The following is a 13,466-nucleotide window of genomic DNA, read 5'->3' on the forward strand; positions in this document are numbered from 1 at the left end:
CAATTGCTCAAGACCATGGGGTATAGATAGCCCTGCTTAGTGATCCCTTAGCAGTCACTGTGTTCACAATGTCATGACCTTGAGTTACCAAAGATTGCTGCTTATGGCACTCAGTTTAAGAAGGCAGGTTTATGTGTAGCATTTCAGAAAGACTTTTATTTAGCATGGTTAATTTTTTTGTTAATTTCATATTTTGAAGTAATTTCAAACTTAAAGAAATCAGTTTGAATAATACGAAGAACTCTCCTATATCCTTTACCTAAGTTATTAACATTTTTCAGCTTTTGCTTTATCATTCACACACACACCCATCTATGCATACATTGTTTTTTTTTTGGCAGGAATACCACAGAGGTGATACTGTATCTTACTCAGTGCATCTGTCAGGAGACACATAGTGGTTTGAGCTATTACAAGTTAATTTTCAAGATTAAGGTAGAGTCTGCCAGGTTTCTCAATGCTAAGGTTAATATTTTTCCCTTTGTAATTAATTTGTACTTTCAAGGAATATGCTTTGAGACTGTGTAAATATCCTGTTTCTCATCAAACTTTTATCCACTAGTTTTAATATCCATTGATGATTCCTTCCTCAGTCAGTTATTACTACAGTGGTTGCCAAGTGGTGATTAACATTCTACTATAAGGAAGGTTTTCCTTCTCCCTTATTTATTTATTAATTTATTTTTAGATCAGTATGGACTAATGGATTCTTTTTTTCCATGACTATAATCCATTTGTAGGGGTATTATGATGCTCATATTGTCTTAGATTTGCCTCGTGGGTGGGAGCTCCTTCAGGCAGGCTCCTTTGTCCCTCTGTTATGTCCCCCCCATTCTTTGAGCACCTCCTTTCTTCTTGGTATACTAATATATGCTGAGCTCAGTTGGTATTCTGTGCCAGCCCTGGAATCAGCCATTTCTTCAAGGAGCCCTGGAGAATGGTATTTAGGAACTAGGATCTGGGTTCTTAGAGTGTTCATTGCTGTTAGTATGTCATTGCTTTTGTAGCCAACAGTATCAGGAAATAGATGTATATATGTGCGTGTATGTGTTTGTTGTGTACATACATATACACATACATACATGCATATATATGCACAACAAATTGCACAGATACACGTATCTCTATGTCTATAAAAACCATGAGTTTGGCTTCCAGCAAAGACAGATTAACATTTACCCTTCCATGTGAAACAAAACAATGACAAAACATACGAAGCAATGGTTTTTCAGGCACCAAAGGGCAGTGATCTCTTGAGAGATGGGAAACAAATGAACTGAACTCTCCAGTTGCCCTGCCCTACTGCCTTGAGAGAATTTTCATGCTGTGACAGAAAGAGGAAGAATCCAGATGGGAGTCCCAGGCAGACCCTTTGTTGAAAAAACAGTGCTGAGCATCAGGGGAGGCCAGGGTGGCTGGCATTCACATGAAAGGGATGATAGAGGAGACAGCTCTGCACAGGGAGAGAACCCCACAGGTCTGCAGAATCTCCTTTGGCACTCAGCTGAATACTGACCAGCACATTGTGTAAGAAAACTACTTAAGGTCAGTGAAAAGTCCTTTCCTCTTTAACTTTTTGAATTAGAGGAGAGATGTCTGGTGCTCTCCCATGGCCAGGGATAGTGCCTGTTCCCACCAGCTAAGACTGGAAAAATATTTCATGGGGCATTGGGTATAGGACAGAGTAGGGGGTCTTGTCTCTGTAGTAGGGAATGATCAGCCTTGGAGTGAGCACTGCTTCAGCTCCACCTGAGAGTTTACAGGAATATACAAGTACCCAACATCCAACAAGATGAAATTCACAATATCTGGAACCCAGTCAAAAATTACTGGCTGGGTGTGGTGGCTCAGTCTGTAATCCCAGTGCTTTGAGAGCCTGAGGTGTGTTGATTGCTTGAGCTTAGGAGTTTGAGACAGGTCTGGGCAACATGGTGAGATCCCATCTCTACAAAAAGTAAAAAAAAATTAGCCGGGTGTGGTAGCACACACCTGCAGTCCCAGCTACCTGGGAGGCTGAGGTGGGAGGATTGCTTGAGCCTGGAAGGTTGAGGCTGTGGTGAGTTGTGATCATGCCACTGCACTCCAGCCTGGGCAGCAGAGTGAGACCCCATGTCAAAAAATAAATAAAATGTATAACCCAGTTTTTAAAATGGACAAATAATTTGAACAGACTTCACCGAGAAAGATATGTAGATGGCAAATAAATATATGAAACTTGTTAATATTATTAATTATTACGGAAATGCCAGTTAGAACCATAATGAGACACCACTACTCACCCTCTAGAATGGCTAAAATGAAAGAAGACTGACCATACTAAATGTTGGTAAAGATGTGAAGGAGTTGGGTCTCTCATACACGCCTGGTGGGAATGTAAAGTGGCACAATCACTTTGGAAAACAGTTTGGCGGTTTCTTAAAAATTAGGCATGCACCTTCCTTATGATATAGCCTTTTCAGTCCTGGATGTGTATTTGCCCAAGAGAAATGGAAAATATGTCCATACAAATGCTTGTACGTGAATATTCATAGCAGCTTTATTAGTAATAGCCAAAATGTAGAAATCAAATGTCCATCAACAAGTAAATAGTTAAATTAACCATGGCATATCCGTATGATCAAATACTAATCAACAGGCCAGGCTTGGTGGCTCACACCTATAATCCTAGCACTTCGGGAGGCTGAGGTGGGTGAATCACCTGAGGTCAGGAGTTCGAGACCAACGTGGACAACATGGTGAAACCCTGTCTCTACAAAAATACAAAAATTAGGCATGATGGTAGGTGTTCTGGAATCCCAGCTACTTGGGAGGCTGAGCGGGAGAATCGCTTGAACCTGAGAGGTGGAGGTTGCAGTGAGCTGAGATCACACCATTGCACTCCCGCCTGGGCAACAAAGCGAGACTCCATCTCAAAAAAAAAAAAAAAAAAAAAAAAAAAAAAAAAAATATATATATATATATATATATATATATATATATATACTATTCAACAATAAAAGGAGATAGAGTATTGATACATGCTACAGCATCGATGACTTTCAGACTAGTAAGATTAGTACATACTCTGATGCCATTTGCTTAAAATTCTAGAAAACACAGTCATAACAGAAAGTGTCTTGGTTGTCTGGGGATGGGGTATTTGAGGGTGGGATTACAAAGGGATGTGAGTTTTGCAGGTGATGGCTATGTTCATTGTCTTGATTGTAGTGATAGTTTCATGGTATGTACATAATGTCACAACTTACCAAATTCTGTACTTTAGCAGTTACTGCATATCAATTACACTCTAACAAGCTCCAAAAAGCAAAATAAAATGAGGGGATACTGTTGTCTCCAATTTCATTTCAGCGCCCTAGGGCCCTTTCCATGTTTGTAGCTTCCCTTTTCAAGACCTTCATTCACAACTCCTCAATCCTAGAATACATGGTAGTTTTTTAGAATTTCTAACCTGAACTATGGCAAAAACAGTTATACTAACTAGAATTCAATATTTATTTTTATTTATACTAACTAGAGTTCAATATTTGTTTTTATTTATTTTTGTCTTTAAGTTTTTGGTCAAAACACTTCTTGAGTCAAAAAGAACTTGGTTCTTTTCTCTCTTCTTTGTATTTTCAGTGTGTGCTATCAATTTAAAATATAGTTAGGTTAATTTATTTGTTTGTATTCCACTTTAGGGTTTCCTCCCATCCTTGTTGACTCTATGTTATCTTCTGAGTAATAACACATTAACATAGTAACAAAAGACAAAATATGCAAAAATAAATACCAGAGTTGTGTCATTCCCTGGTATATGTGTGTGACACCAGGTGTGTCATACCCTGTCCCCACCCCTTCCTTCCCTTTCCAGTCTCATGAGTTTCTGGCATTTCCTTCACATGTTTCTGTATTAGTCTGTTTTCACACTGCTGATAAGACATACCCAAGACTGAGCAATTTACAAAAGAAAGAGGTTTAATTGACTTACAATTCCACACGCTGGGGAGTCTTTACAATCATGCAAGGAGGAGCAAGTGGATGGCATCAGGCAAAGAGCTTGTGCAGAGAAATTCCCATTTTTAAAACCATCAGATCTCATGAGACTCATTCACTAGTACAAGAACAGCACAGGAAAGACCCGACCCCATAATTCAGTCACCTTCCATCAGATTCCTCCCATGACGTGGGAATTGTGGGAGTTACCATTCAAGATAAGATTTGGCTGCGACATAGCCAAACCATATCGTTCCACCTCTGGCCCCTCCCAAATCTCATATCTTCACATTTTAAAACCAATCATGCCTTCCCAACAGTCCCCCAGAGTCTCAGCTCATTTCAGCATTAACTAAAATGTCCACAGTCCAAAGTCTCATCCAAGACAAGGCAAGTCTTTTCTGCCTATGAGCCTGTAAAATCAAAAGCAAGTTAGTTACTTCCTGGATGCAATAGGGGTACAGGCATTGGGTAAGTACAGCCATTCCAAATGGGAGAAATTGACCAAAACAAAGGGGCTACATGCCCCACACAAGTCTGAAATCTAGCAGGGCAGTCAAATCTTAAAGCTCCAAAATATCTCCTTCGACTCCATGTCTCACATCCGGGTCACGCTGATGCAAGAGGTGGGTTCCCATGGTCTTGGGAAGCTCTGCCCTTTGGCTTTGCAGGATATAGCCTCCCTCCTGGCTGCTTTCATGGGTGGCATTGAGTGTTTGCAGCCTTTCCAGGTGCATGGTACAAGCTGTCAGTGGATCTACCGTTCTGGGGTCTGGAGGACCGTGGCCCTCTTCTCACAGTTCCACTAGGTGGTGCCCCAGTAGGGACTCTGTGTGGGGGCTCCAACCCCACATTTTCCTTCTGCATTGCGCTAGCAGAGATTCTCCATGAGAACTCTGCCCCTGCAGCAGACTTCTGCCTGGGCATCTAGGTGTTTCCATACATCTTTTGAAATCTAGGCGGAGGTTCCCAAATCTCAGTTACTGACTTCTGTGCACCCTCAGGGTCAACACCTTGTGGAAGCTGCCAAGGCTTGGGGCTTGTACCATCTGAAGCCACGACCTGAGCTCTGTGTTGGCCCCTTTCAGCCACAGCTGGAGTGGCTGGGACACAGGACACCAAGTCCCCAGGCTGCACACAGCATGGACCGTGGGCCAGGCCCATGAAACTACTTTTTCTTCCTTGACCTTTGGGCCTGTGATGGGAGACACTGCCATGAAGGTCTCTGACATGCCCTGCAGACATTTTCCCCATTTTCTTGGGGATTAACATTTGGCTCCTCGTTACTTATGCAAATTTCTGCAGCCAGCTTGAATTTCTCTTGAGAAAATGGGGTTTTCTTTCCTATCACATTGTCAGGCTGCAAATTGTCCAGACTTTTATGCACTGCTTCCCTTGTAAAACTGAATGCCTTTAACAACACCCATGTCACCTCTTGAATGCTTTGCTGCTTAGAAATTTCTTCCACCAGATACCCTAAATCATCTCTCTCAAGTTCAAAGTTCCACAAATCTCTACAGCAGGAGCAAAATGCCACCAGTCTCTTTGCTAAAACATAACAAGAGTCACCTTTGTTCCACTTCCCAACAAGTTCCTCATCTTCATCTGAGACCACCTCAGTCTAGACCTTACTGTTCATCTCACTATCAACATTTTTGTCAAAGCCATTCAACAAGTTTCTAGGAAGTTCCAAACCTTCCCACGTTTTCCTCTCTTTTTCTGAGCCCTCCAAAGTGTTCCCATCTCTACCTGTTACCCAGTTCCAAAGTTGCTTCCACATTTTGGGGTATCTTTTCAGCAGCGCACCTCCCCACTGGTACAAATGGACTGTATTAGTGCATTTTCACACTGCTGATAAAGACATACCCAAGACTGGGCAATTTACAAAAGAGGTTTGATCAACTTACAGTTCCATGTGGCTGTGGAGGCCTCACAATCATGTCAGCAGGCAAGGAGGAGCAAGTCACATCTTACATGGATGGCAGCAGGCAAAGAGCTTGTGCAGGGAAACTCCCATTTTTAAAACCATGAGATCTCGTGAGACTCATTCACTCATGAGAACAGTGTAGGAAAGACTCTTCTTTATAATTACCTCCCACTGGGTTCCTCCCTTGTCACATGGGAATTGTGGGAGTTACAATTCAAGATGAGATTTGGGTGGGGACACAGCTGAACTGTATCAGTTTCTTTTTGTGGAAATAAGCAGGCACATGTATAATTTCATATTCCCTTATTCTTTTACACAAAAGGTTGTATACTATGTTATCTTCTGTTTCTTTTTTTAAAAAACTTCATATATCCTGACAGCCACTCCTGTATTAGTTAACAGAGAGCTATTCCTCCTTTAGCAATTTTTATTGCTGGAGTGCTCTGCTATGTTGACCCAAAACCCGAAATCTAAAATGCTCAAAAATCAAAACCTTTTGTGCACTGACGTGATGCCAGATGTGGAAAATTCCACACCTGACTTCATGTGATGGGTCACAGTCAAAACACAGTTAACACTTTGTTTCTTGCACAAAATTGATAAATGTATTATATTAAAATTACCTTCAGGCTATGTGTGTAAGGTGTATGTTAAAAATACACACATTTTGTGTGTAGACTTGGGGCCCATCCCCAAGATGTCTCATTTTGTATATGCAATTATTCCAAAATCCAAAAAAGTGAAAATTTGAAACACTTCTGGTCCCAGGAATTTTGGTTAAGAGATATTAAACCTGTACCACAGTTTATCCATATATGAGGATTTAGATTGTTTATAGCTTCTTTCAGCTACAATGCTGCACTAAATAATCCTGTGCTTGTACAAGAGAGATTGCTAGATCAAAAGGTGAACACATATGTAAGGTTGTTTTGTTTGTTTGTTTGAATAATGCCCAACTCCCTTTTGTAAGGTTTAGATCAATTTGAATTGTCACCAGCAATTGTTCTCCAGAGTCTTGTCAAGAATGTGATGTTATACTTTTAATTTTTCCCAGTCTGATAGGTGAGAAAAGATATATTAAGTTTTAATTTGCAGTTATTTTCTTTGAGTGAAAGTGAACTTTTTATAGGACCATTTATATTTAAAAAATTTTTCTTTATGTGAATTTGTCTGTTTACGTCTTTTGTCCATTTTCTAAATCAGATTTTTGGTCCCTTTTTCCCCTTGGTTTTAAAGAGTTCTTTATATATTAGGGATGTTAACTTTTCATTTTTCATATATGTTACAAGTATTTCCTCATTGGTTGTCTTTTATTACTTACGATAATTTTTTCCTATGAAACAGGTTTTTTTTTTTTTTTAAACTTGTCAGTCTTTTATTAATTGGAATTGTAGTTCTAAGCCTTTTCTACACATAGATCATATGATAATTCACTATGTTTTCTTGTACTACTTGTATGGTTTTGCTTTTTACATTCAGATTTCTGATCCATTTAGAGTATGAGGTGTGGGTTTTATCTTGGTTCAAAGATAAAATGCCCCAACATTTGTGCCCCAACGTTTGTAGCATCATTTATTTCAAATATGTTTTTCTCAGTGATTAGAGATGCCTTTATCATGTAATACATTTCCAAATGTAGTTCGGTCTATTTCCAGTTTCTGGTCAATCTCCTGTTGTGTCTCTTCCTTCCTCAGCACCAAACTGTTGTAATTGGAGCATGTTTTATTGTCCAGTAGGGTGTCACTGCCTTTTCAGTGTTTTCTGATCTATTTATGAAGGTTTATTTTTCTATATGAACTTTAATATCAGTTTGTCTAACTTCATAAGAAAGCTTGATATTTTTATTGAGATTGCATTAAACATATAAAGTAACTTAGGGAAAATGGTTATTGAGTCATTCTACTCAAATGCAAGGGATATCTTTCTGTTTGTTTAAGTCGGATAGTCTATCTTTCCAGGAGTGTTTTCATGTCTTCTCCATACAAGCTTTACACATTGCTTGGGTTTATTGCTAAGTGTTTTGTCTTTTCTGTTACTGTAAATAGAATTTTCCCACCATTTTACTTTAGCTGGCTATTGTTTGTAAATAGGAACATTATAGGTTTCTGTATGTGAATTTTATTTTTTCATGTTGCCTGAATTATTTTACTATTTTTTATCATTGATTCTCTAGGGTTTTCTAAGTGTACTATGACTTTGTTTTTTGTCTATCACAAATTGTACTTATACAGAGGAGAAAAGTGTCTTTCTTGCATACAAAGTGAAATATCACTTTGCTGTTTCTTTTCTTGCTAGTTGGCGTGCACAGTGTCATGAAGCACGATGCCATCATGGATGGAGCCAGCCCAGATTATGTACTGGTGGAAGCAGAAGCCAACCGAGTGGCCCAGGATGCCTTGAAAGCACTGAGGCTTTCTCGTCAGCGGTGTCTGGGAGCAGTGTCTGGTGTTCCCACCTGGACTGGCCACAGGGGGATTTCTGGTGCACCAGCAGGAACAAAGTAAGAGATTGCTGCATGCCATACTTGCAAGGAGGCCAAACAACTAAGGCTAGAAATAAAATCAGAGCAGGTGTAGAGGCTTATGTTGTTATTTCTCTTCAGGAATAAATCCCTCATGGAAGGATTATAGCAGCGAAATCTGGGTGACTTGGAGAAATACTGTTACAACTTTGCCTTCCTACTTGCTTTCATCCCCTGTTTTCCAAAGTGGCTTCAGGAGAAGTGATTGGTTTTATTTGAGAGATGGTGTTGTTAAAAATAGTATGAGATACAGGATAATGATTAAACTTTAATGAGATAATTAGCGAATTTACAACACACATTAATTACTGTTATTCAGTATGCTCTTTTAGAATGATTTTCCTACCTGGAATTGAGAATGGTTCCCATCATCTTTTGAACAAGAAACTGAGTGGTTCTCATTCTGAGATGCAGCAGTTCCTTTTTTTTTTTTTTTTTTTTGGAGACGGAGTCTCACCCTGTCGCCCGGGCTGGAGTGCCGTGGTGTGATCTCAGCCCACTGCAACCTCCACCTCCCGAATAGTTGGGATTATAGGCTCCTGCCACCATGCCATGCTAATTTTTGTATTTTTAGTAGAGATGGGATTTCACCATGTTGGCCAGGCTAGTCTTGAGCTCCTGACCTCAAGTGATCTGCCCTCCTCGGCGTCCTAAAGTGTTGGGATTACAGGCATGAGCCACTGCACCCGGCCAGCAGTTACTTTCTAGGAGGGTGGTGTGGAAGAGTCGAGGGGGATAGAGCAGAAATGGCGTGGCTGTGAAAGAATAACCATGCAGATGGAAATGTTTCCAGGAAGAAGTTCATTGTTGAAAGAGTATTTTGATCTCTAAGTCTCAAAAGCAAACATTTAATCTACTGTGATTCTTTTCCTTCTTTAGGAGTAGATTTGGTAAGAAAAGGAATTCTAATTTCTCTGTGCAGCATACTTCATCAACATCTCCAAAAGAGAAGTGCCAGGTAATATAGATAACCTTTTTGCTTTCCAGGGTGAGATTTACTTGATTGAATGCCATGAAAATTTCACCTGATTCTGGATGTGAAGAAAATGGTTATCTCTGGTGTAATGACACCTGATATTTGTGTTGCATGCTCTGATTTACGATGCACATTCACTTGAATCTAAAAGGACCTGCTGATTTCCTAAAGACAAAGTCTTTAACCCAAGATCCGTAGCAGCATTTCTGTTTTGCCATTAGAAGGTTGACACAGGGATGGGTGTGTCGCTGCCAGGACAGCCTGCCTTGTCTAGAGGGGAAGTGCCAGCTCCAGAGACCACAACCCTTTGAAACAAAGGTCCAGAAAACTGCCTTGAATGTTGATGTCTGTAACTCACTAGCTGCTAGAGCAGAGTGCCTGTCTTTCTCCGTTCAAGAATGCCCTGCTTGCCTTGAGTGCTACAGTGGTTAAAACTAGTCCAGACTCCACCATTCAGTGGAAGTTTTTCTGGTCTTTCTGATTAAGGATTATGTTAAAACTCCCAGATTCAGACTCCAATTTTAAGTTAATATAAACGTGTTTAGGAATATGAGTATCTTTGACTTCCCATGTTCTGTGCTTTTAGCAGTAGGGATTTGAGATCCTTTCAGAGTTAGATTTGTGTTTTTTTAAGGAAACTTGCATTAGATGTAAGGTAGGAAAGAGTAAGAAGATTTAAAAGTGAGGAAAAAGAAGTATAGCTATGATACTGTTCCTTATCCACAGTGTACAGGTCAGGGTCCATTTGAGAGGAAGAACAGGAAAAGCCCACAGGCACTAAAAGTGGTCCTGGGCCTCCTAGAGACAGATTTTCCTGAAACCTTGCCTGGAAACCTCCATTCTGCCTTCCCTTCCACCACCATGCAGAGTGGTGACTAAGGGAATGGCTTGGTTGCCCCCCTTTTAATTTTTTTTTTTTATTTTAGGAAATGGTCTCTTAACAGTGGGAGGATTTAGATACCAGACCCTCCTCCTTTCCCTTTTCATTAGGTGGAGTCTCAGTCTTACCCCGTCAGCCTCACCACCCTGGCACATGTGTTGTCTTGTGACCACTCACAGCTTTTGGGGAAGGAAGTGGGGGCATAAACTAGAGATTAAATATATCAATATAGTGGTCTTCTTTTTCCAGGATGGCATCATGAAAAAGGAGGGAAAAGATAATGTCCCTGAGCATTTTAGTGGAAGAGCAGAAGATGCAGACTCTTCATCCAGGGCCCTCGCTTCCTCCTCACTCTTGGCTAAAATGAGAGCTAGAAACCACCTGATTCTGCCAGAGCGTTTAGAAAGTGAAAGCAGGCACCTGCAGGAAGCTTCTGCCCTGCTTCCCACCACAGAACATGATGACCTTCTGGTGGAGATGAGAAACTTCATCGCTTTCCAGGCCCACACTGATGGCCAGGCCAGCACTAGGGAGATACTACAGGAGTTTGAATCCAAGTTATCTGCATCACAGTCTTGTGTCTTCCGAGAACTATTGAGAAATCTGTGCACTTTTCATAGAACTTCTGGTGGTGAAGGAATTTGGAAACTCAAGCCAGAATACTGCTAAACAACATTGCTTCCTAAACTTTCAAGTCACTTTTTCTAACGGGCATTTCTGATTATTAATTTATTATTAATAATCATGTTTGTCAACGGAAGTTGGCTGCACTTGATGTTTGTTTGCATGACATCTACCTCAGAATTAAAACTTTAAGAAGACGAAACTCTTCTCTGAAAGTTAAAAAGTTTTAATAATGCTAGCTAAAGGAGAAAATACTTGGATTGATTTTTTTTTTTTTTTTGGCACTCTGAATTATGTTAAACAATCAGGGACCTAACGGTTACTCCTTGGAGCACATTTGTTCCTTTACCCAAAAGATGCTGTCAGGGAGCACAGTTAGAAGTTTGCAGAACAGAAATCTCAATAATTTTTTTTATTGGTGCTAAAAACAGGTTTTACATTCAGTCAAACCTGTTCAATAAGTTCATCAATATCTGATAACAGCATTATTTTGATGCATAACCTTTAAACATTTAAATTTACTGTTTGCCACCCACAAAGGTCAGGTTTGTTATTTGTTGTTTGATAATTATATTAATTTTCTTGAAAAGATCCTCTTTTCAAGGTACTGGCAAAGTGGTGGGTATTTTTATTAGTAAAGCATGAAACAGTTTGTTAATAAATGATAAGACATGTATTTGTGGAAAGTTGTAGGGTATTCAGTTTACCCTGGCTTTCCTTTAAGCAGAGGGCATCTTTTTCCCTCCTACAGTCACAAAAGGGCATCTTTTTCCCTCCTACAGTCACAAAATGTGTTATTAAAAAAAAATCCAATTAAAGCCAAAAGTAGGTACATAAAAACCACACATGTGCATGCACACAAACATCACTGCAGCCCACAGCAGACCCAGCTGTTATTACCATGAAGTGACACCACTCCAGACCTCTCATCTGCAGGCTGGCAGGCTGTCTTCTCTCCAGTTGCCTTTGTCTTGCGCCTGCCTTTGCATTCCCTGTGATGGGCTTTCCTGTTTCTGTGGTTTGGATTCCAGCCAAGGCTGTTTGTATCTCGCTACTGTTTATGTGATTATGGTTCTGTGATGGTGTTGCTTTGATCCTCAGTTTCTTTTCTTTTTTTTTTTTTTTGAGATGGAGTCTCGCTCTGTCGCCCAGGCTGGAGTGCAGTGGCGTGATCTCGGCTCACTGCAAGCTCCACCTCCCGGGTTCATGTCATTCTCCTGCCTCAGCCTCCCGAGTAGCTGGGACTACAGGTGCCCTCCACCACACCCGGCTAATTTTTTATAGTTTTAGTAGAGACGGGGTTCCACTGTGTTAGCCAAGATGATCTCGATCTCCTGACCTCGTGATCCGCCTGTCTTGGCCTCCCAAAGTGCTGGGATTACAGGCATGAGCCACCGCGCCCAGCCCAGTTTATTTTCTTACCTGTGTTTTTCTTGTTTCCTTCTCAGGATGATTTTATCATCTCATCTTTGAAGTATTGTTTTCTGAAATTCATTGTATTCCTTGAATTTCTTCTGTAGCTATCTCAGTGCAGTTTGTTTCTTGGATTTGTGTTCTCTGGTCTGTTCTTTTCCTCTCTCATTTTCTGTAGTATACCTGCCCTCCTACCGTGCTGTTTCTTTACATCTCGCTCATGCTCAACATGGATAGCTGTGTCCACATCTTCTGTCTGCTCGTCCCTGTGACTCAGACAGGAGGGTCCTGGGCAGGGGGAGCCTTGCAGGACTGCATGAGAGGACATGGGTTTTGCTTTCTCTGCTCTAATATTTTGCTTAAGCCAAGAATCCTTTTCTTGGAGATGTTCTTTATGATTCCTGCCAGGATTTTCTAGTTTTTTTTGGATTATAGCTCGTTCATTTCTTTGGTTTTTAGTTTGGTTTATATATAATGAGGGAAGATGATGATTACATTATTTTTGTCACTTTGCCATCATTGTTGAGAAGTCATAGAAGGAATTTTTAAACAGGCCAATAAGTCTTAAACTTGAATACTTGGTTTAGAAGGAAGTCAAAACTCCTTCCTTTTTGACTAAGTGGTTTGTTTCTGGGGAACTCTTAATTTCTATTTTTATAATCATTAGCCTGTAAGGAAATTGTGTCTTCCTTGTTCTCAGGGTGATCTACTGACCTTGTTCACTCATATGAAGCATTTGGGCGTCACATTTATAGTGTCTGAAACATAAACTGTATTGAGCTAGACAAGGTATAGCCTTCTCTTCAAGTAGCAAATACTATCAAAAGCTATAATGCAGTAGGAGCAAGGTGGTCCTTGTTCCAGTTCTTGTCTCAGTTTTTCTGACGTACCATGATATTGGGAAGGTGGTGTCTCAGTGAGGAGATCTGCACACATTGTCATCATGCCTCCTGGATGAAGGGACTTGGAGAACAATGCAGTAAGTAGAATGGTTTTAACAATGCAGAGAAATTTATTCATTTAGATAAAAATCTAATGTTTGGAACTTTAAAAGCTTTGTACAGTGTAGATAGATTTAATGTATTTAACATGCTTTATCAGCACAAATAAAGGATTTTAAAATTTTGTCAAAAAATTAAATATGTTAATACCA

At 40.2% G+C, this 13,466-nt stretch overlaps 1 protein-coding gene across 4 annotated transcripts in view; it reads left to right on the forward strand.

Annotated features, from left to right (window-relative positions):
* Window positions 1-11,097, forward strand: part of ERCC6 (ERCC excision repair 6, chromatin remodeling factor) — an 80,577-nt gene extending 69,480 nt beyond the window's left edge. For all 4 annotated transcript variants that reach the window (XM_030940800.1, XM_010382848.2, XM_030940802.1 and 1 more), the window contains 3 exons: window positions 8,195-8,399; window positions 9,300-9,378; window positions 10,526-11,097. In XM_030940800.1, coding sequence (XP_030796660.1) covers window positions 8,195-8,399; window positions 9,300-9,378; window positions 10,526-10,945 — 704 coding nt within the window. In that variant the 3' untranslated portion in view covers window positions 10,946-11,097. The remainder of the gene's footprint in view (window positions 1-8,194; window positions 8,400-9,299; window positions 9,379-10,525) is intronic.
* Window positions 11,098-13,466: the final 2,369 nt, after the last annotated feature.

The sequence above is a fragment of the Rhinopithecus roxellana genome, chromosome 11, assembly GCF_007565055.1.
Source record: "Rhinopithecus roxellana isolate Shanxi Qingling chromosome 11, ASM756505v1, whole genome shotgun sequence".
Lineage (NCBI taxonomy): Eukaryota > Metazoa > Chordata > Mammalia > Primates > Cercopithecidae > Rhinopithecus > Rhinopithecus roxellana.